The 23,394-nt window shown below is 40.6% G+C and overlaps 1 protein-coding gene across 1 annotated transcript in view; it reads right to left on the bottom strand.

Annotated features, from left to right (window-relative positions):
* LOC142107737 (ras-related protein R-Ras2-like) overlaps positions 1-16,741 on the bottom strand; it is a 35,750-nt gene extending 19,009 nt beyond the window's left edge. Inside the window, exon 1 of the mRNA XM_075191328.1 lies at positions 16,503-16,741. Coding sequence (XP_075047429.1) covers positions 16,503-16,604 — 102 coding nt within the window. The 5' untranslated portion in view covers positions 16,605-16,741. The remainder of the gene's footprint in view (positions 1-16,502) is intronic.
* Positions 16,742-23,394: the final 6,653 nt, after the last annotated feature.

Below are 23,394 nucleotides of genomic sequence, written 5' to 3'. Positions count from 1 at the left end.
AGCAAAAGGAAACAATATATTTGTCTGGCAGGCAAAGCCTTTAGCCTCAAGTACGTAGTTCTCTTGTCTGGATACACACATTCTGAGATCGCTTAATGTCAGGCCACCGAAAGGAGTCAGATTTTTCAAACAAAAAACATATAACCAGTATTTTTGTGGCCATTTCAAGCCATGGTGTGTGATCGCACAAACACAGCTCCCAAAACATGTTTTTAAAAACACAGCACTGATCTTTAACTTGTAAGTGTATTTTAAACTAAATGCTTTCATGAGGTTTGTGTCAGCGTGGGAGGTAATGAGTTAGAGCAGAACCGTCCAATTATTTCCAAGTGACGGTATTTGTTGTAACCAAGTGTTCACAGAATACGGTTCAAGAAATTCTGTCAATCTATGGAGCTTTCAGTGAAACTGGGAGCCACCAAAAAGCCTTAGAGGGCCACATCTGACCTCAAACCTTATACAAGAACTAATATTTAATATATTTTTATTCATGAGTTTCCAAATTCTATGGAAACTAAAAAAAAAAAAAAAACAACGAGGCGGATATGTATCATCCTCATCTTTTACACAAATATAAAATATTTGTATTAGTGCCGCGTAAGTTATAAAAGAGGAACAACAACATTTTAATAATTATAATGTCAACAATATGCTAGACACCATTTATTTAGACATCAGCTATTTATATAATTCCACAGCGCTGTACAGAGAACTCCCTGCAACATAGGAGCTTACAGTCTAAATTCCCTAACATACACATACAGACTAAGGTCAATTTAATAGCAGCCAATTAACCAACTAGTATGTTTTTGGAGTGTGGGAGGAAACCAGAGCACCTGGAGGAAACCCATGCAAACACGGGGAGAACATACAAACTACACACAGATAAGGCCATGGTCAGGAGTCAAACTCATGACCCCAGTGCTGTGAGGCAGAAGTGCTAACCACTGAGCCACCGTGCTGCCACAAATGACAATGTCAAATCTGGTATTTTAAATACATTTCTTATACCGTTGCTCATCCTAGAAGCTCTCATTATATAGGCACATCCCGTTGCATACAATTCTCCTGGTTACAGCTCACTAACAGTATCTAGTCATTCTATACTTCATCTCTCCTATTTTGTTTTCCAGTACTATGGGTAGGCGCAGTTAAAATAGCACTGCAGGAATGCCTTTTTCTGTGGTTTGGAAAACGACCATTATTACCCAATGAGCTCTGTTCTAATTCAAAGCGCTAAGGCCGTCATTATGAGTTAATTCACTTTCCAATCTACTGTGTACGAATCAACCTATCCAGAAAATGCATTTCTGCAACACAAGTCTGCCAAGCGGTCAGTCATTCTGTATCTGCTCTAATAGTGAAGCACCTCCCCCTAACTGCCAAACTGTTGCAAAGGAGTGAAAGAGTATTATGGACTCACTTTGCTTATAAAACAATCCAGTCTTTTATATATAGTAGTGTTAAATACTGGTTTTACTTTTTAGGAAAAATATATTCATGTAGAATTGGTGAAGAGAAATGAAGTCTCAACAGAATGGCATTTTGGGGCTTTTAATCTTATAAGAACCTATAATCTATTTCTGGTTGTTTTAGATTTATGGTTCTTGTTTTAAAAACAACATCTAAAGCTATATTTAATTATATGTGGACACTGGGGAGCCAGTGGGCAGGTCTGTAGATGGTATTTGCTGGTAAAAGTAATGCAAAACCTCAGCGTTTACAATCGGAACCCTGTGTGATTGACAAGTGTGGGCATGTAATGAACAGCAGCTACACCGCTCAGTCACTCATTGCTCTAACACAGTTCCTACTGTAGATTGTGCTTACCTGGTAATCACGTCAGGAGGAGGAGCTTAAAAAATTAATCTTAAATGAGGTGGGGGGGGGGGCAACAAAGCAAATGGAACTATATTTGCACCCCCTATTCTAGGTCCCCCGATTGTCAGGTGTGCAATAGATTCTATTAGAAACCACCTCACATTTGGTCAAATTACAAAGGTAAATTGATACGTGGGCCCCCAGAATTTGCCCTTCAAGTTAAAGCATACTTGCCAACTCTCCCTGAAAGTCAGGGAGACTCCCTGAAATAGGGGTGACCTCCCTCACTCCCTGAAGAGTCTGGCATTCTCCCTGATGCTGAGCCAGTACAAGACGTGGTTGGCTTCGCCATCTGTGGCATGATGACACAGTTCAGAAATTGTGTCCTATGTCCATGTATTGATGCCTATGGAGGTGGCCATTTTCATGGAGACCAAGATTTAATCAAAGATTGACAGGTAAGACAACATGACTTCAGTAATGGGGACAGAAATGTAAAAGACACTTCAGTCTCTAGAGATTCATTAGCTGCTTTTCTTTAACGCATAGTTGCCTACTTTCCCGAAATGTCCAGGAGACTCCCGCATTTCTTGGAGTGCAGGGCAACCTCCTGGTTCTCGCCCCGCAATAGATAAGTGGTGGGGGCGGGGCTTAATGCCGCAAATATTGCGTAATCTTAGCCCTGCCCCCTGCAGTAATTGGCCAAAATGATGCGATTCGTCAGGCCTTGCGCCAACCTATCCGAGAATCTCCCTGAAGCCAACAAGGAAAAGTTGGCAGGTATGAGTTAAAGCCATTAAAACACATATTTGAGAGGAAGACATTTAAAGCCTGTATGTGCAATAGTTTGTACTACGTTAACGCATATGACCACGGGTATATTATAAGTTAATGGCTTTGTGTGCCCTACTATACCTCACACTGTTATTTGTTGTTTGGGCAAAACAGTTAAATATTTTACTCTAAGTTTATTCCAAAAACACGTTGTGCTCCGTCAACGGATCTGTATGTGAAAAACACTGCAGTTTATTTTTGTAACTTTTAAAACAAATAAAAAGGTTGTTTAAGGGAACAAAACAAACCCCCCTGATCCTGCATTGTTTCCATCTCTGCATGGGTTATATTTAGAATGTGAAGATGAAATTGTTGCCATTTCCTGTTTATCAACAGGCAGAGAAATTGTTTATTTTTACAGTACATTGCAATGAAAGTACAGATAACTGCAGGTTTAACGAATGTCAAGTCTTTGCCCTCCTCGTTTTTTTGGTTTTTTTTCCCTGTGAGGGTCCTGTATTGTATAATGAGCATCCCCTGGGCCACAGGAGCGTGGGATATTGGGGAGATAGGTCAGTGCTAGGATATCAGGGATTGGTGGAATTTCCAGTGGGAGGAGCTTATTTTAAGGGGTGTGGTCAACCATTATAAGTTACCTAATAAAGCAACTCACCGCTTCGTTTTATCATTAGTTCATTTACAATGTTTTAATATCATCTTTTTACTCTATTAGGACTTTAAATAAATATTTTCTTCTTCCAGCCTGTGTTACTCGTCTGCTTTCCAGTGAAGTACAATTATGTGTACCAGTAGGGGAGGGGTTGGTGCTATCTGTATCTCCTCTACCACATGCCACTTGGATAAAGGCATCAGTTATATTCAACATAATTACATTATTTCTAGTCGCATACAGTTTTCCCAACAAGAACTTTGTATTAATAAAAGATGCGGCTCGTTGTTGCCCACAATACATCTGTTGTGTATTTATTTGTAGTGTGGGAGTTAGTTTGGTGTCATACAGGACATTTTCAAGAGTATTTATTTTTTTATGCAGCAGAAATAACGGTGCCAACATAAAAGGTATGTTAAATAGAAACTTAACGACCGGTAGATGCCATTTGGATTAGTCTACCAAGAAAAGCGAAATACGTCCCATAGACCAACGGAACACTGACCATAGTTTACAAAAAAAAAAAAAAAAAAATTTGTATAAAAATCACATTTAATTTAACAAGTACTCTTGTTTTACTTGGCAAGTAGTACTGTGCAGATATCATCAATTAAACTAGTAACATTCCAAAATACCCGGTGAGATTCTGGCACACTTAATTTTCACGATAGGCACACATCTATCGATATTGGCAAAGTGACCCAATAGCTCCAAATGTGAGGCTCCCAAAATTATTGGTACGCTCAACCAAACCCGTTAGCTTTTCAGATATAGCAAAAAAAATCTGGTTGGCAGATTACAGCGGGCAGCAGAGTATTCCACTACCAAGCTGTAATAGATCGGCCAATCAGACCTCCCACACGGGTGGCCAAATTAAAAATAGATCTTGTCCTTGGTGCAGAGTAATATTATAGGTTTGTGTGTGGCTAGTTATAAGGGATGTAACTGTGCCCACATAATTAGGATATATTGTTTAATTGGTGTGTGTCCTGGATGTCACAATGCTGGTGTAAGACATATACCTCACGGCTTGTCTCTGAAACTATGGATTCAGTATTGTTGCAGCTAAGTACAAAGGAAGGAGCAGGTGGAAACGCAGACCATAGGAAGCGCAGTCATATAGTCATGAAACAGACAAAGAAAAGTGGAAGTGTTGCCCATAGCAACCAGGTTCCAGCTATTCAATTATCTTGTACATTCTAGAATGTGATAGCTAGAATCTGATTGGTTGCAGCAGAGCGATATAGTCAGAGCCTGCTCACACATTACACACTACAGATTTAAGGCGATTGCAGACATTTACTCTGCATGGGAAATTATACTACTATCTCATGGGTCTACTCAGAAGCTGTATGGAGTTTTAGATATCAGATGATAAAAAGAGGAAAGAATACCATTGAAGTATAAATTTCCTGAGAGTAGGGAAGCATTTTTGAGTGAACAGTGTTCATTGAAGAGGAGATGATGGAGACGACTTTATGACGAATGCAGCCAATCAGCTGTTAAAATAAAAATAAACCCTTGAAAGTGTACTACTTGTATTCAGTCTACCCCTCTCCCCACCCAAACAAAAAAAACCCTCTTAAACTTGTATAGGTTTTATTTTTTAAAAAATAGTCTTCTCCCTTTCATTTGCATATAATATCACAGACGTAAAAGATGGACTATGAGCAACATAAATTATACAAAGACCAACCTAGTCAAGTACAGTGAAAATAATAATTAATGGAGGCAAAATCACTTTAAATTTAGCAACATGAATTTGTTATTTGGAAAAAGCCTTCGGAATTTGGCAGACAAGGTTTCCATTGCTCATTTGTACGTTATTTAGAAGAAATAAAAAAAACTATTCCTACTTTCTAGAAGTATTCATTAGTGGAACAATAGCATATAATAGATCTAATAAATGAGTTATATTACACAAACACAGTCGCTACAAGAAGTATGCACACCCCCCTTTTGCAATTTTCACATTTTCTTACATCATGGAATCAGAATAGATTTATTTGGAAACTCTTCCCACTGAACAAAACAAAATACTCTAATGCCATAACTAAAAATAGAAAAGGCAGACAATAACAAAGACTGCATAAGTATTTATCTTTTTTTCTCTAAGACCTCCCTAAATAAACCATTGTTTAATTAACTGCCTTTCAGGGTCACACAACTGATTGTAGCCCACTTGTGCACCATTAAATTGTTTCAATTGAATTTAATATAAAAACCACCTGCTCTGTGAGAGGACCCACAGCTGGTTCGTGAATTTCCAAACAAGAGCTTCATCATGAACACCAAATAACATAAAACAAATCCCATGAAAATGGTATCAATTAGAAGAAATAGAAGATTGATGATTTTTAGTATCCTCTGAAGTACTGCCAAATCAATCATAAGGAAAGAGAGAATTTATAGCACAAATGTGATCAGTGTCAACTGAGCATCAGTGCAAGAAGGGCACTTACCAGGGAGCAGAGAGTCCTATTGTAACGTTGACAAAGTTAATCTTGAATAGTAGCCCAGGCACTTCACACATCTGTGCTTTATGGGAGGGTGTGGAAAGAGAATCCTTTGCTGGCAGCTAATTTGCATGAAATCTCTCCTAGACTGTTGCAGGAACTATGAGGGAGATCCATATATCAAGCGAAAGATTCCATTGTTGTACAAACCCAAGTTTGAGCTTTCTGGCCTCGATGCAAGGTTTGACCCATGCCTAACATTGGACATCATCCCAAGAACAATATCCCTATTGCGGACCATGGTGACGAGAGCATAAGCCACTTTGGAGTGGCAAAAGTTCAAAATAAAGAAAAATAAAAAATTGTCGATCCAAATTTCTGGCCTCATTCCCGTGGAGAGTCTGGAATAATCTGAACGTTGCTCTTCACTATTGTTCCTGATCAGACCCCATTGAAGGCGGGCATTAGTGTAGACAAAGGAGCAAAATTTACTGTGTCCACAAGAGCAATGCTGACACTTATCCAAAGCTGCTCACTGTTCTTCTACAAAGATGGGGTCTTTTGTAATCAGTCTTTTTTTTTTTTATTTGACCTTAGAGTATTCTGTGTTGACCAGTGGTAAGTATTTAAGGAGTGAATTCATTTTATAGCCGCTGTATATCGCTTCTTTTTTCTGTGAATACGTTCTTTGTTCTGTGAGGTGCACACAGTGCCAAGTATATCTCCGGACGTATGATTAAAGGAATCACGTTTTTCCTCCTCATCTTCTCCTACTTCCTTATTTGAAAGTCATCTAATCAGTGGTCTTTTCTCTATGTCAAAATATTCCCCCAGGACTGCTTGTTATCATTTATGGAGGTCGTGTGTGTAAAGAGGCAGGTTTTTAAGAAGCTAAAGAGCTCAGCTACGCTGGTGACCCTGTGTCATATAAATATCATCATCACCATTTATTTATATAGCGCCACTGATTCCGCAGCGCTGTACAGAGAACTCGCTCACATCAGTCCCTGCCCCATTGGAGCTTACAGTCTAAATCCCCTAACACACACACACACAGACACACACACTAGGGTCAATTTTGATAGCAGCCAATTAACCTACCAGTATGTTTTTGGAGTGTGGGAGGAAACCGGAGCACCTGGAGGAAACCAACGTAAACACGGGGAGAACATACAAAATCCTCACAGATAAGGCCATGGTCGGGAATCGAACTCATGACCCCAGTGCTGTGAGGCAGAAATGCTAACCACTGAGCCACAGTGCATTTGGAAGAGAGCCTTAATGGATATTTGAAGATATTTTCCTTGCAGACTGTAGTTGCAGCGGAAAAGGAAAGGGGGGGAAAAAAAGGCTGTGATAGGCAGAGTTTAAATAGAGGTTAATAACAACAACAAAAAGTTATAAAATAACATGAAGAAAATGCATATAGACATCTGTAGACAAATTGCATGTTTTACTAAATCTATAAGTGATTTGCAGGGTTCACCTCATTATGATCCATTGTATTGCACAATTACCATTCATTTGCTGAATTTAACAGATTGCAGATAGTGAATGTGACAAGTGTAAACGTTTGTGCATCCTTCAGTTGATTATTTAAATATTTTATTTTTAGCCTCAAGCCTTTATTTAAAGCTCACAAGTCAATTAAACCATGAGAAAACAAAACTGCAGAATGCAGACACAGGATCAATAATGTGCACGGAAGAGTTATTTGGCTGAAACATTTCTTACTTCCACATTGCAAAGGTTGTCTTAAAAACCAATACTTCCGTAAACCAGAAACTTTTCGGAAACCCAAGTACTGTGGACAGAGCTGTAACTTAGAATTCTAGTGCCCTGGGCGAGAAAGACAAATGCCGCCCCCCTAGCCCTCAATTTTAACCAAATTGACCTAAAATATTGCTAAATTGCGCCCCCCTTCAGCGTTGCGCCCTGGGCGGTCGCCCCTGTCGCACAGCCCTAGTTACGGCCCTGACTGTGGACTAACGATGCAAAAATGTAAAATTCTTCTCCAAATGTTTTCTTTTGTTTCTTGGTCGTGGCCAAAATCCTGTAGAGTATTTCAAGAAAAGATCTTGGCAACCCTTAAAGCATAGAGGTGAATCTATTACATACAATGTATGTTCTGGTGGAAGGTTTCATTCGTTTAAATCAATATAATCAAATGCTAGATAAAGAGTAGAAAATTTTGCTGTACAACAATCCAAAACAGACCTCAAAATCAACCAAGAGCTTCCGAGAACAAAAGGACACTTTTGGGACGGATTTCACAGTCCCCAGACTTGATTACTAAAAAATCTCTGGGGAGATCTCAAATATTCAGTGCATGCAGAAAATAAATAATGCTATTTCTGAGCTATTAGAGATATGCGAGGAACAAATTCCTAAACCAAGCTGAGAACTATTCGTGGTTGACCCAAAGAAATATTTAGAAGTTGGGATTTCTGCTAAAGGTGGCGTTATTAAGTACGGACAAGGTGCCCAAACTTTTGCACATGCCACCTTCATATATTTTTTTAAAATTTGTTAAATTCAGCAAAGAAATTGTCCATCAAGTTGTGCAGGAAAGAGTCGTGTTTAAGCTTGTACCCGGCAGAGGTCGTGTCAAATTCTTTTCACTGAAACTTGCAATTTTACCAGGGGTGCCCAGCATTTTGGAATACGTGGCGTTAAAGGGGGGTGTAACATAAAAATAGTCAATAGTTAGATCTTTTAAAAGAGTTTTATAACAGATTTGGTTCATAATTGGCTGAAGAAACCTGGAAATAGTCTTCCAACGCTGACGTAACTCTGCGTTAAAAAATGGAAGCCACTCAGCAGGAGGAGTCTTATAATATATATACTTTAATACCAAAGCAATAAAATATTTATATAGCACCTTGATATTAGGCAGTGCTGTACAGAGAGTGTGTGTCATTCAGGTTCCTGAAAACATTAGAGCTTACAGTCTAAATTCCCTAACACACACACTTCCATTTTATCAGAAGCCAATAACCTACCACTATGTTTTTTTGGACTGGGAGGAAACTCATCAAACACAATAAAAACATACAAACTCCACACAGATAGGACCTTGGTTGGAATTGGAACCAGTGTTTGGAGGCAGCAATGCTAACCACGGCGCTGCCCACATTCACAGATACTCAGGTATAATAATATATTCACGTATTCCATATAATGATTTATAAAAGTAGCAAAGTCCACAATGTGCTTATATGGCCACACATATAAGCTGTTTTGATGGAGAATCAGGGAACTGTCTGGCTCCACTTCCGTAATGTTATTGGAGGAAACTTTGTTGGAATAATAGCACACGGTCATTTTCATTCCTTATTACAATGATAAGGAATGAAAGATGGTGAGCATTTATTAAACGTGTTCTGCCAGAACAGCAGTCACGATAAACGGCCGTCCCATCGAAAAACCTATCTCCTCTATAGTGACTATCGCCAAGTTTCTGTGAAATTAGGAACTGGTTAAATAGGCCCCTCAGGTACAAATTGGTCTGTTCATTTGTTATTGAATGAAAAACACAGTTCCACACTTAAGTCCAGGCTATGTTTTACTCATTTATTTTAGCTGTAACAGCTGCCGCATGTGTCATTTAATCAGCGTCTGTACACCTTGATACATTCTATTATAATTGTTTGATTTATTAAGTATTTGATTTTTATTCACTTCTCAAACAAGGACGTAATAAACACATTGCTTCAAAACATCATTCTTTAACGTGTTACTGCATCGTCAGACCCCCGATTAGCTGATGACGATATTTAAATCCTCCGAGACTGGAAATCCCACACACCTCTAGTTTGAGAAGACTACACATAAGTTATAAAGAAACGCGTCGGGTTACGGTCACATCAGGCCAAGAACTTTTTATAGCTTCTGTTTTACGGAATCTTGTTTTGGATCACGGATATGGCTCCATTATCGGCTCATTGGTCGGGATACAGGTGAAGAGTCTATTTGAGACATGTAGATAATGTCCATCTAGCATGCTAATTGGGATTCAGACTGTTGTCAAAGAGTATTTAACTAATTCACTGACTGCTCGTTTGTCCTCGGAACACTATGTAAACATATACAACAATTTTTCTTTTTTTTTTGTTGTTTAGTATGTTTATATCTTAAAAAATTTCAATAAAAATACTGGATTTAAAAAACATATACAACAATTATAGTTTGCGCTGACTTCAACCCAAGTGGAACAGCTTCCCTATTGGACACTGTAAAACCCACTTAACACATCATCATCACCATTTATTTATATAGCGCCACAAATTCCGCAGCGCTGTACAGAGCGCTACAAACCACTCGTGGAGCTGGAGAATTCACTTGTGAAAAGGACCCACAAACATTAAAATGGGAGATAAATTCATCATCTCTGTAGCTGTAAACTAAAACGCCGGCATTACGTGACATTACCCCCGGGCAATCAATACCAGACTTATCTGTCTGATAAGAAACCAGCTGCATTGTGGGTACTCATGCGTTACGGGTGCGGACTAGTCAGAATAAATACATTTTAAATCAAGGTCAGACAAGTTCCATTATAGGGAGAATAGTTACAGCAGCAGGCCTAGACACGTTGATACAAAAGCGAGGAGACGGGGCCAAAAGTCAGGACCAGCAGTTTTGTACAGAAAAATGTGCAGAACATGCCCATAGGAGATTAGGGGTATTATGGACCATGTAACAGACAGCCCAAAATATATTCGGTTCTCCCAGCTAGTGTTCCAACATTAGACCAGCAATGGGTGCACCCACATATCACTGTACCAGCGTCAGACAGCAGTCCGAGCCAACAACCAACCATCCACATATTTGTAAACTGAAAATCGAGTTTATTTCTTGGTTGGTTTTCTTACATCTGAATACCACAGACTCCATTCCACACACACTACGGGCCTGATTCATTAAGGACCTTAACTTGAGAAACTTCTTATTTCAGTCTCCTGGACAAAACCATGTTGCAATGCAAGGGGTGCAAATTAGTATTCTGTTTTGCACATAAGTTAAATACTGACTGTTTTTTCATGTAGCACACAAATATCAACTTTAAATGTCAGTGTACAAATAAGCTATCAGGTATTTGTGTGCTACATGAAAAAACAGTCAGTATTTAACTTATGTGCAAAACAGAATACTAATTTGCACCCCTTGCATTGTAACATGGTTTTGTCCAAGAGACTGAAATAAGAAGTTTCTTAAGTTAAGATCCTTAATGAATCAGGCCCCACATGGCCAAAGTGAATACCTCCAAAGATTGATTCTTTGTGACATGAACTCTATCAAATGACTTCATTTTTTTGGGGGGTGGGGGAGGGGATATTGTAGCAGAGTTCTCATCCATATAGATAACACATAGAGTCTAGAGTCCTGCTTATTTGAAAAAAAAAAAAATGTTCTCTTTGTGGCTAGTGACATTCCATAAATCCTACCTTACCTCTGGCTATGAAATATTAGACAGTGACATCATGATCGGTTACATGTTGAATGAGTCAGCGCACAATTAAAATGGTTTTAATTTGCATACACCCATTTTTCTGTAAACGTACATTAACTCTGCTGAAAAGTACCGGACATGTACCAAATTGCATAACTAAGTTGCAGCAAATGTGAGTACAGTTTGCAACACACAAAAAAGGCATTATTACAATATTATTACTTCTAGCACCCTTAATTGTCCTTGGAAAGTCTCTGATAATTCTTTAATGTCACAGATCTGCAGAGTTAGAGGCAGGGGCGAGATGCCTAAGGCAATGTCTTTTGAGATGAGAACATTCTGCATATATACAAACATTGATTGATTCCTACAACTTGTAAAATAAAAATTCCGAACACCAAAACCAGAGTCAAATTAGGCCACACGTTTAAGTTTCCAAATTGGACGTGATGGGGGTTGTTCAACAGCTGGACCCCTTCTGTTATTGCGGTCCGGTGACCACTCACACGCCAGCAATCTGTATATTGGCCATGGGGGTCGATTGGAAACCACTAGCTGCGATATTATGCGAACTGTGGATAACCCAGCGTATGTAGCCATCATAATATATTTATATATACACTCTAAGAATAGTATAGTAATACAGTAAAAGTTCTACACCAACTAAATAAAATTACAATTCAAAGCAGGGGTGTGCAAGGGGTGAGCAGCTTTGGAATAGTGAGAGCATTCAGAAAGAGACACCTGTGCTTGCACTAGCTGCAGGTGGAGGGTGCGGCGACATTGCTAAAAAACAAAAAACAAAACTATTATGTAGTCTAAAGTCCTCTTAAAAAAAAAAAATGACTGTGCCAATATGACCGAGCAGATGTTAGCTTTAATCATCCCAGTGCAAACGTAACCAACAAAAGCAGATGGCTGGATTGGTATGAAGTACAGCCCATCATCGGTGCCATGTGTACCGTGTTGTGAAAGGACTGAGATGTTTTACACAAATAAGGCAATTTCACCCAGTTGCTCAACCCCTACACAGCAGCGTTCAACAATTTCATCAGTTGTCTGTACTGGAAGTTTATTAGGTTCCAATGTCTGGACTTGCTACCTTCCTTCCTTCCCAGACCCTCTTGACCTTTGAACTCACGCCACAATTTTAACCACAATCACCAGTGCCATCATGCTCAGATCAAAGGGACCTCAGATCAATGAACAATTGCATTTGCTGGACTCTCTGACATGTCACATGACCACGGTGAAAAGTCAGGGAGGCGCGTCCATTGTATTCAGAGTGCTGTAAATGCCCAATAAAATGCTTTTAAAAGAATTTTTTTTTAGGATTGGAATCCATTTCTAAACAGTGATAATAGTATACATGACTATTTTGAAAAAGAGGCCTCCTGTAACACCAGAAGTGGAACGCTATCCATGACGTCACAACATTTCTACCATATTGGATGCTCTGGACATGAGAGTAGAGATGGAATTACAGGTAGTGAAAGAACAATGAGATCCCAACATTTAAATGTGACAGAAATTTAATAAAAGCTTAAAAAAAAAAAAAGTAAAAGTGGAGATGTTGCCCATAGCAACCAATCAGAATGTAGCTATTTTTTATCTACTACAGTCGTCTAGATGATAGCTAGTATCTGATTGGTTGCTATGAGCAACACCTCCACTTTTTAGAGGCTTTAGTACAGGCCTGTCCAACCTGCGGGCCTCCAGGTGTTGTGAAACTACAAGCCCCAGCATGCTTTGCCAGTAGACAACCTGTTGATAGCTGGAAGGGGATGCTGGGACTTGTAGTTTCACAACACCTGGAGGGCCGCAGGTTGGACAGGCCTGCTTTAGTAGATCTACCCCTGACACATTTGCACCCATATACTATTTGTTCCAACTTCAAAAACAGTGCCATACGGTAAAATAATAAAATTTATAGTAGACAAGTACACTTCCTCCGCTCTACAACAGGACTGTTATGAAATATTTGCTTAACTGGGTTATTTATTTATTTTTATTACTTTCTATAACATTGTCCCTGAAAAGGTGTCAAAGCTGAATTGATCGGAAATTTGTATTCTGTGGGGAGTGCAAAGGATTGATTACAGCTCAGAGCGCAATCACTGTAAAGGTAGCAGAGCTAAACAAGGTGGGGCAAGGCAGATAAGAACAGTTGAAGCCTTCTGCTAGAAATCTGTTCTCCAGAATGAACACAAAGCCCTCTACCTAAATCCCCCCATCACAGGAATGTAAACTGAATCCACTGCAGAACAGCAAACTCTGTTACCTCAGTGCGAAAAAGTTCAGCTCAATCCACCCCACTGCTTTCCTTGCCCACAAAAAAATATATTACATTAGTTAAACTGCGCAGACTAATGTGATTTCTGCAAATGTGACCTGACAACATGACAAGATGGAAACAATATAATGACTTTGATACAATATAATGCAAATCCCTACATTGATTGTAAGCTCCTGTGAGCATTTCCTATAGACAGACATAATATATGCGATGAATAAAGGTTTCTGCAATGGAAACAAAGTTCACAAATATTGTGATGCAGACAATGCACCAAATTTGTTTTTTTTTTTATTGTCTTAGATCATTATCATTTATTTATATAGCGCCACAGATTCCGCAGTGCTGTACAGAGAACTTGCTCACATCAGTCCCTGCCCCATTGAAGCTTACAGTCTAAATTCCCTAACACATACACACACACACACACACATACACACACACACACGCTTCTCGGCCTTTTGGCTAAGATCAAGTGAGTACCTGTCTGAGTAAGGCCTCGCCCAACCTGAAAAGACCATGGGAAAACTTGGTCTGGCCAGAAGGCCGGTAGCTGGAAAGCCCGAATTTAAAATGTGCCCCTGGAGTGGTGACCCAGGGGTGCCATAATCACCTGAGGAGAGGGAACCTCACTTGAAACATGGCACGTTGCACGACCTCACTTTCCAGCCACACACCTTTCCTTGCCCTGGCCTTTTGGCTAGGCAGGAATAATTTTTAACATCTCGGCCGAAAGGCTGGGGCCGTTTTGCATGGCACTATTTATTTTCTCACCTGTTTTGTCCCTTTCACTTTTTTATATGTTTTCTCACTTGGATTTTATTGGTGCGGGTTAGGCCCTTATGGGCTCTCCCCCCGAGAGATCTAGGGGGGGCTGTGAGGCCCTGAGGTTCCAGCCCCCCTGAAAACACCGGAGGTCCTCCCCTTAGGGGGTGGACTAGTTGTCGAGCCCTGGGTGAAGCCTCGGTGGATCCCAGGGCCAAAGGGACCCCCCCCCCTAGCTTTGCGGCGAAGGGGGTTCTGAAGACCCTTGCCCCCTAAGGGTCCTTTTTGGATCCGGGGGTCGGGGACTAGGGCCCTTCCTTTCTTAAGGAGGGCCATGTACCGCGCCCTTCTGCACTTTTTTAAAGTCACACACTTTTTTTTTTTTCGAGCACTAGGGTGAAAGCACTGCTTTTCAGGCTTTCAATAAAAATTTTTTTTTAAAAAAATTATTTACATAGCGCCACTGATTCCGCAGCGCTGTACAGAGAACTCAGTCACATCAGTCCCTGCCCCATTGGAGCTTACAGTCTAAATTCCCTAACACACACACACAGACTAGGGTCAATTTTTGATAGCAGCCAATTAACCTACTAGTATGTTTTTGGAGTGCGGGAGGAAACCGGAGCACCTGGATGAAACCCACGCAAACACGGGGAGAACATACAAACTCCACACAGATAAGGCCATGGTTGGGATTTGAACTCATGACCTCAGTGCTGTGAGACAGATGTGCTAACCACCGTGATGCCCATATCTTATATCACCATCAAATTTAATGGCGCAGTACAAATATTGTAGATGAAAAAATTAATGATGATCTCAGAGTGCAAAAAAAAAAAAAAGTGTGGTATTACAAATGTGTACATCAAAGAGTGCAAGTGAAACGATGATTTTTATATCAAATTAATAATCGTATTTTTTTTTTGTTAAACAAACTTGGTAGCAGCATAAAAAAAAAATTGCCGCTAGAGGACACTTTCATAGAAAGGGTTAAGATGAGATTTAAAACAACATTAATCAGCAATGTGCAGACTGTGCCCTATGGCAGTAGAAGACTTATGCAATAATTGAATTACACAGAAACTGAATCATGGAATAGAAAAAGCCCCTCTGGCTGAAAAGACTCAGCCCTCCCTGCAATACAAGAGTTAAAATGATGATCAGCCTTGTACAGGGACTTGAATTGCATTTTTAAACCCACTATGGATGGGCAGAAAACATGACTAATCTATTTAGATTATGTACAAATCCCCAAATCAGACCCATGGCTTTCCCATCCTTCTTTTAACACATTATTAGCGGTCAAGGCGACTGCAGGAAATTAACCCTTAGCACCCAAAAAATACTCATGCCAAAATGTCATAAGAAACTATGGTATTCTTTACCTAGAGTCAATATATTAAACAGGACTGGAGTATAACATGGTGGGGTGTTCAAAGCCTATTAAATCATTGTGAAAGTAGCACCTTGCTCACAGGAGCTTACGATCCCTAAATGGATTGCAAGCTCCTGTGCCCATCTCCTATAGACAGACATAATATATGCGAGACCACAGCAAGAGGTCAACAGTCACATACATCACTACTGCACTGGGACAATGTATCCAGTGACACCCCCAATCTTTTTAACTGCAACAAGTTTTAGCCTAAAGAGATCTTAATTTCAGACCAATATTGGGTGCTCTACACTAACAAAGAACAAAAATTAGGAGTTCAGTGACCGCTGTTGCACAGAGCTTGCAATCTAAATGCTGCAATAGATCACGTTACTAAAATAAGGCAGAAAACGGATATATAGTAGTATAGACAAGGCAAAGGGATAACATAATAATGGGAGATGATTTTCACAGCACAACATATCACAAAATCCATTTTTCTTATTACAGGAATTAAGTAGCTGGAAGATCCATAGCTACATGTATGGCACACACATGTAAAATAGACAATTCGTTGCCAGACGAACTCCCAAATCTCCTGCAGTGAACAAGTTAGGTTGAAAATCGGGACTGTTGCATACTAGTGCTGTATTTACACGCAGATCTGATTGCATTATACAAGCAGACGACACCAGATGACAATGCAACTCAGTAGATTTCAAAACACCCTTTCCCAAAAGATTTCCCAGCCCTGCAGCTACAGAAAGTTTGCAAACTAAAAGAGACCAGCTCCGGGCTCCACCCTGCAGAACAGCAGCAAAGCAGGAGACATACTGAGATCCCCGAATAGGTGCCCATAGCCTCCCAGTGCCATGATGGTACCAGCAGGGTCTTACCTGGATGAACTGGATAGTTAATGCACTTTTCCCCACACCTCCTCCTCCAACCACCACAAGCTTGTACTTCTCCACAGGGGTGGACGAGTCCTTGGCACTCATGCTGGGAGGTCTATGTTCTAGGCTACACAGATAATATTTAAATTAAACACAAAACAAAAAAAAAAGAGAGGAATAAAATAAACCACTTCACATTAGCAAACTTTCCATGGACTTAGTTCCTGCAAAAATGGCTGCACAGCCTTTTTTTCCCCTTGGCCCCTCCCGGGGTGGTACTTAGCCATGCTAATGAGCTCATGAATATTAATAAAGCACAGAGTTACCAGGATCTGAATCCCTAAACTTCACTTCCCTATTTGGTGAGGGGCTTGCAAGGGTGATTAAGCCTGTGGTCACACCAAGCCCACCACGGTCCTAAACCCTCCTGCTAGTCACAACAAGTATTCCTACTGCAGTCAGTATTATAACAATGTTACTATGTGTGTCATTGCCTGTAATGCTATTATTTTTTTTGCCAAGCAATGAAAGCTAATATTGCCCAGAGTAATCCGGATATTAACTGACATTACTGTTCTGTACACAACTGGCTCCATATAAGGTGGACTTATCTGCTTGTTAGTGCAACAGGACAGTTCTGACAAATGAATTGTACAACATGAATGCATTTGGAAGGTTATAGAAAAGCAGATGAGTACCACAATAATGTATTTATTAAACAAGTACTATTTATTTATTTGTATACTAGATATGTATTAGATTGATGCTTTACTTGTCTGTAAATATAAATAAATATAAATAAATAAAACAGAATGAGTCATTTGATTTATTTATTTTTTGTCATGTGATTTGTAAACAATTAATATTTTTAAAACTTAGAAATGGATTCAAACAGTAGCAAAGTGAATAATACAATTAGGTTGTAGGCTATTTACAGGGGGACTCATGGTCATTCTCACTCCACAAAAACAAACGAATTTGGCACCAGCTAAGAGCTTGTAGAGTTCGGGTCTCCTCTTATTCAGGTGACAAATGATAGTTTAATGAATCTTAGGCATCTAGCTTAACATGCACAGGGCAGATCGTATAGACACTGCTATGAAACCAAGGTGTTATGCCGTTTCTACACACTACACTTCAATGACATTCTTAGCATGCATGGTAAAGAGAAATATAATATACTTACTGCATTTTGGTTGTTATGCTTTGATGAAAAAATATGTAGCAGTCCCTCCAACATGACCCCAGAGCCGTAACCTAGAATTCTAGCGCCTGGGGCGAGAAAGACAAATGCCGCCCCCTAGCCCTCAATTTTAACCAAATGAACCTAAAATATTTTTAAAGTGCGCCCCCTTTCAGCGTTGTGCCCTGGGCGGTCGCCCCTATCGCACAGCCATAGTTACGGCCCTGCATGACCCACGCAGTACAAAATGCTCTGCTCCCAAGCGTCCCACTTATTTAATTTTTGCCTACCAGGACTGAAATAAATAATTGATGTTAAATTAAAAAAGAAAAAAAAATAATAATAATTCAGCCAGGTAACTTCAGTAGTAAATAAAGAGAGAAGTTCAGCAGCAGAGCTCTATACCAGCTGCAAAGTATCACGTTGGAAGACTTGAAAGATTTAGAATTTGAGGTACAACAACAAAATAGTAGATCCTAACACCCAATTGTCCAGAATGTTATACGACCTTATATCCATCATATACACCCTAATGTACAGTATGTATAGCGCTTAGAATGGCCAGCATACACAAGTCAATATGCATCATAGGTAGGTAGTCCCTTGCCTACCACAAAGCCCATTGTTATTATAACAAACTAATGCTCATCACATACAGTCCTATGTCTGTCATCTACATCAGTCCTGGCCAACCTGTGGCTCTCCAGGTGTTGTGAAATCCCCAGACAGGCTCTGTCAGCCAAAAGCTGGTAAAGTATGCTGGGACTTGTAGTTTCACAACACCTGGAGAGCCACAGGTTGGCCAGGCCTGATCTAAATCCTAAAGTGCAGTATATATAGAGTCTAGAACAGTGTTGGCTAACCTGTGACACTCCAGGTGTTGTGAAACTACAGGGCCCAGCATACCCTTCCAGCAGTAAGCTGCTATATATTGGCAAAGCATGCTGGGACTTGTAGTTTCACAACACCTGGAGTGTCACAGGTTAGCCAACACTGGTCTAGAATGAGCAGTATAGACCAGCATAGACTCTAGTGAACTCTGATTGGTTGGAGATCTCTACAGTAAATGTAAATTCAGAAGTCTACCGACTGGTTCCTAAATTTTATCACTTTGCGGCACCCTTAGAGTCTCCATAATTTTTTCAAGGTACCCCTCCAAAATAATTACCGAGCAATCCCGTTTTTTAAATATTTGAGTCAAAATAATGTAATAAGTATTTAGGTCAGGACAGAAATACTTAGTAAGTTGTTTGCAAAAATAATATACATAAATCCAAGGGAAAAGAATATTTTTATATATTTTTTTTCAATTACATTTCTGTCAAATAATAATTTACAGCTAATATAAAGAGGAATAAGATCAAACAAAATAAAACAACAGGATGTACAAAAGTCATCACACTGTGCCCCTTCACCTTTACACTGTGCCCCTTCATCCACACACTGTGCCCCTTCATCCACACACACTGTCTGCCCCTCCTTATCCACACACACTGTCTGCCCCTCTTCATCCACACACACTGTCTGCCCTTCTTCATCCACACACACTGTCTGCCCTTCTTCATCCACACACACTGTCTGCCCCTCTTCATCCACACACACTGTCTGCCCCTCTTCATCCACACACACTGTCTGCCCCTCTTCATCCACACACACTGTCTGCCCCTCTTCATCCACACACACTGCCCCTCTTCATCCACATACACTGTCTGCCCCTCTTCATCCACACATTGTCTGCCCCTCTTCATCCACACACACTGTCTGCCCCTCTTCATCCACACACACTGTCTGCCCCTCTTCATCCACACACACTGTCTGCCCCTCTTCATCCACACACACTGTCTGCCCCTCTTCATCCACACACACTGTCTGCCCCTCTTCATCCACACACACTGTCTGCCCCTCTTCATCCACACACACACTGTCTGCCCCTCTTCATCCACACACACTGTCTGCCCCTCTTCATCCACACACACTGTCTGCCCCTCTTCATCCACACACACTGTCTGCCCTTCTTCATCCACACACACTGTCTGCCCTTCTTCATCCACACACACTGTCTGCCCCTCTTCATCCACACACACACTGTCTGCCCCTCTTCATCCACACACACTGTCTGCCCCTCTTCATCCACACACACTGTCTGCCCCTCTTCATCCACACATTGTCTGCCCCTCTTCATCCACACACACTGTCTGCCCCTCTTCATCCACACACACTGTCTGCCCCTCTTCATCCACACACACTGTCTGCCCCTCTTCATCCACACACACTGTCTGCCCCTCTTCATCCACACACACTGTCTGCCCCCCTCTTCATTCTTTTGCCCCTCCATTGTTGTTTCCTTTCACCTTCCCCTCCGTTTCTTTACTTACTATACTTGGCCTTCATTCTTCTATTTCCTCTGTCTTCTCTTCTATCTTCTTACCAATACGGCCGCTTCTCACTGAATATGTCTGGCATGATAACGTCATGCCTGACATTCAGTGAGAAGCGAGGAGGGAGGAGTATACTGGGTCACAGGCACCGCCGGATTGGTAGGTTGTTTTTTATTTTTTCTGTCCCCTGACCGCAGCACCCCTGTGACAGCGCCGTGGCACCCCTGGGAGCCCCGGCATACACTTTGGGAACCGTGGGTATAACCAATAACAGCTCAGGTTCCCCTGTAACTCATTTCATCCAGTGCCCTCTGTATCCGGGTACCCTACCAAACCAGGTGTCATATCCAAGTTGGCAGGTCTGAATAAAAGGTAGATTAACATAGAGGTGCCCAAACTCAGTCCTCAAGAGCTAACAACAGGTCATGTTTTCTTTAATCATGCACAGGTGAGCACACTCCCTAACATGCAAGTCTCCATCAGCAGGACAGGGGGCGTGGCCACATCACAATGGGGGCAAGGTCACGCACCCCAGTCTAGCGCTCGGCCGCCCATTAGATATCTCTCCTCTCACCCACCCGCGGGTCAACATGCTGAAATCGGGACAGTTGGGGGGTACGGGTTAGTTAATCTATTTGGCTGGGTCAGTTATTATTCCATCTGTTTCTCCAGAGAGAAATACGGAAAACATGACCTGTTGGTAGCTATAGAGGACTGGGTTCGAGCACCTCTGGGTTAATAGGCGTTCCCATATATTTCCTGTCTATTATTATCTTTTATTTATATAGCACCTACCTATTACAGAGATCATTTAATCATTAACACCAGTCCATGCCCAGTGAAGCTTGCAATCTATATTCCCTATCACTCAACACACATAACCTACCAGTAGCTTTTTGGACTTTTTATTTGAATTTATTTTTATAACCTGTCCCGTAATGTTTCAATAGCTACATCACAGCTACTTGTAGCCGCAAGATTAATAACAATATTTAGCAAATCAACTTATGATCAGTTGGATGATATGAATTTCAAAAATGCCAATGTTTTCTTTTCACCAGAGAAGCTAACACACACGGATAGTTAACTCTGCTTAATTACTTTTGAACAAAACATCTTCCAGAGATGGGATCATTCTTGTACTATATATATATAAGAATATTTATAATTCCGTTGAAAAAATAATGTTTCGGCACAATGTCCCTTTAACAATAAAATATAGTGTGGTTATAAAAATAAAAGGTGGAGCATATTATTAATCATTGTTTAGATATGTGGCTGGGATCCCAGTTTCATATGACCATATCCATGCCACTAGTTTTATAAAAATACTTCTGAATAACATCCTGCATTTGTTACAGAGAAAATAAAAAAGTTAGCGTGGTAAAGGGGTAGCACTATGCTAAAGATTTTGCTGTCTGGATGTCCAATTATGTTAATGGACAATACCACCTCCGTCATACAGCAAATAAGGGCGCCCTCTCCATAGGCAAACCAAGGGGGGTTTCCAGGCACTAGGAAACTGGGGCACTGTATAATTGAGGTGGCTGGACCCTGCCCCCACTTCACATGGCTCTGCTTGAAAAGGGAGAGCTACATGCACCTAACAGTAGTGCACGCAGCATTGCCTATGTATATTATGGGGATAGGAAGAGTTGGAGAGCAGCCAAGCACTGTCTAAAATTATAACTACGCCCCCATGCATGCTCGTCACGCCCACTGGTGACGTGGTGTGGAAACCCCCCTCTACAAATCCTGCGTTTGCCCCTGCTCTCGCACAGCCGTTACCCCGAGCCAAGCACGGGTTTGAGCCATCAGTGGACTAAAGCCAGTCTATAGCTCTATAACCGAGTTCTATGGAATCTAGTTTTTATCTAGTTTTGCAGTTTGCTCTTTTTACCTGCAGCAGTGCCTGTGTTCACACCCTTAATCCATATCGTCAACATCACCAGTTGATAAGGGACCTGATATTTTCTTGAAGATTTAAGCTACATACTCATGTTGTTATCCATGATCTGTTCAGCTGCATGTTGAATCCAGAATATATGTTATGTGAAATAGAGTATTAAAGTAATTTCATCATTTTTCAATAAGTATTGTCTAAACCATTTATGTGGTTCCAAAGCACAAGCAATTTATTTAGAAAAAGCAAAAGTTTAGCAGTACAATAAACAAGTACAATACAGCCGATACCAAATACATACATACATACATACGCTACGCTCTCTGCTGGATCCAGCTAGACTGTCCTTCAGTCCAGTGGTCAGTGATGACTGTTTAGCTGGTCCCAGGGAGCTGTATGTATACACTCAGTGATACAGAGAAAACAATAGAGATGATGTGGCTTGCTTCTATAGGTCCAGGCTTCAGGAGGGTCCAGTGTAATGCAGGTCATAGGCCAGTTCAAATGAAAATATCCAAAGGTGGGGGTCAGCTCTTCAGGGGATGTACTCCGATTTTCCCACCCAGAATCCAGTTTAAACTAGTCTATTTACATTACACAGACAATATCATTCTAATCATTTATTCCCTACAATCTATAACTACCATACGCAATGTGCGTTCTGTTTGGCGATTGTACCGGCTGTCTGCGAATAAATTGGGGATTAAAATGATATTAAACATGACATGTTTCCTGTAACCTGAACCTTAAATATCACTAAAGTGTACATATAACCTTATAATATATATATATAACTATAAACCAAATACCATCTGTTCATAAACGACTGTGGAATGGAACCATTATGAATATGAAATATAGAAATAAATGAATGCGAAAGTGCGAGTGTATGCGTGCGTATTTTATCGTGCGATCGCGCCCTGACACGTAACACGTGGCGTACTGATCGCAATCGCACGGTAAAACAATATTAATCAATATACTTTCTTTTATCCAATTATACGACTTTGACAAGAGATAATTGTTCTATGTTGAGAAGTTCACAGTAAATTCTAGGTGGATAATGACGAATAAGATATTGCACAAAGTATTGGTCATAGACCGCTTCAATATGAACGCTGTGTGCCTCGGTGCAGGGAAGAGAGAAGGAGGGATCCGATGCCCACAGCTCGCTAGTTCCCAGTGCAGCGGGCCCCATTATCTCCATGGGCCCCGGTGCTCGCACCTGCAGCACCAATGGCAGTTGCGAATCAGCAGCAAAGTCACCCTGGAAACTATTGGAAAATGTTGGGATGGATGAGTAAGTTTTGCGGGCTATGAGATCTTTTTTTCATATGTTTTTGATCTTTTACACTTAAAAAACTACACCGAAAACAAAATATGTAATATCAGATGTAGTGCTCAATAAATTGACGATGTAGGAGAAATGGT

This window comes from Mixophyes fleayi, chromosome 11, assembly GCF_038048845.1.
Source record: "Mixophyes fleayi isolate aMixFle1 chromosome 11, aMixFle1.hap1, whole genome shotgun sequence".
NCBI classification, from domain to species: domain Eukaryota; kingdom Metazoa; phylum Chordata; class Amphibia; order Anura; family Limnodynastidae; genus Mixophyes; species Mixophyes fleayi.
The sequence above is the reverse complement of the archived record's forward strand: the minus strand, read 5'-3'. Positions and strand labels throughout refer to the sequence as shown.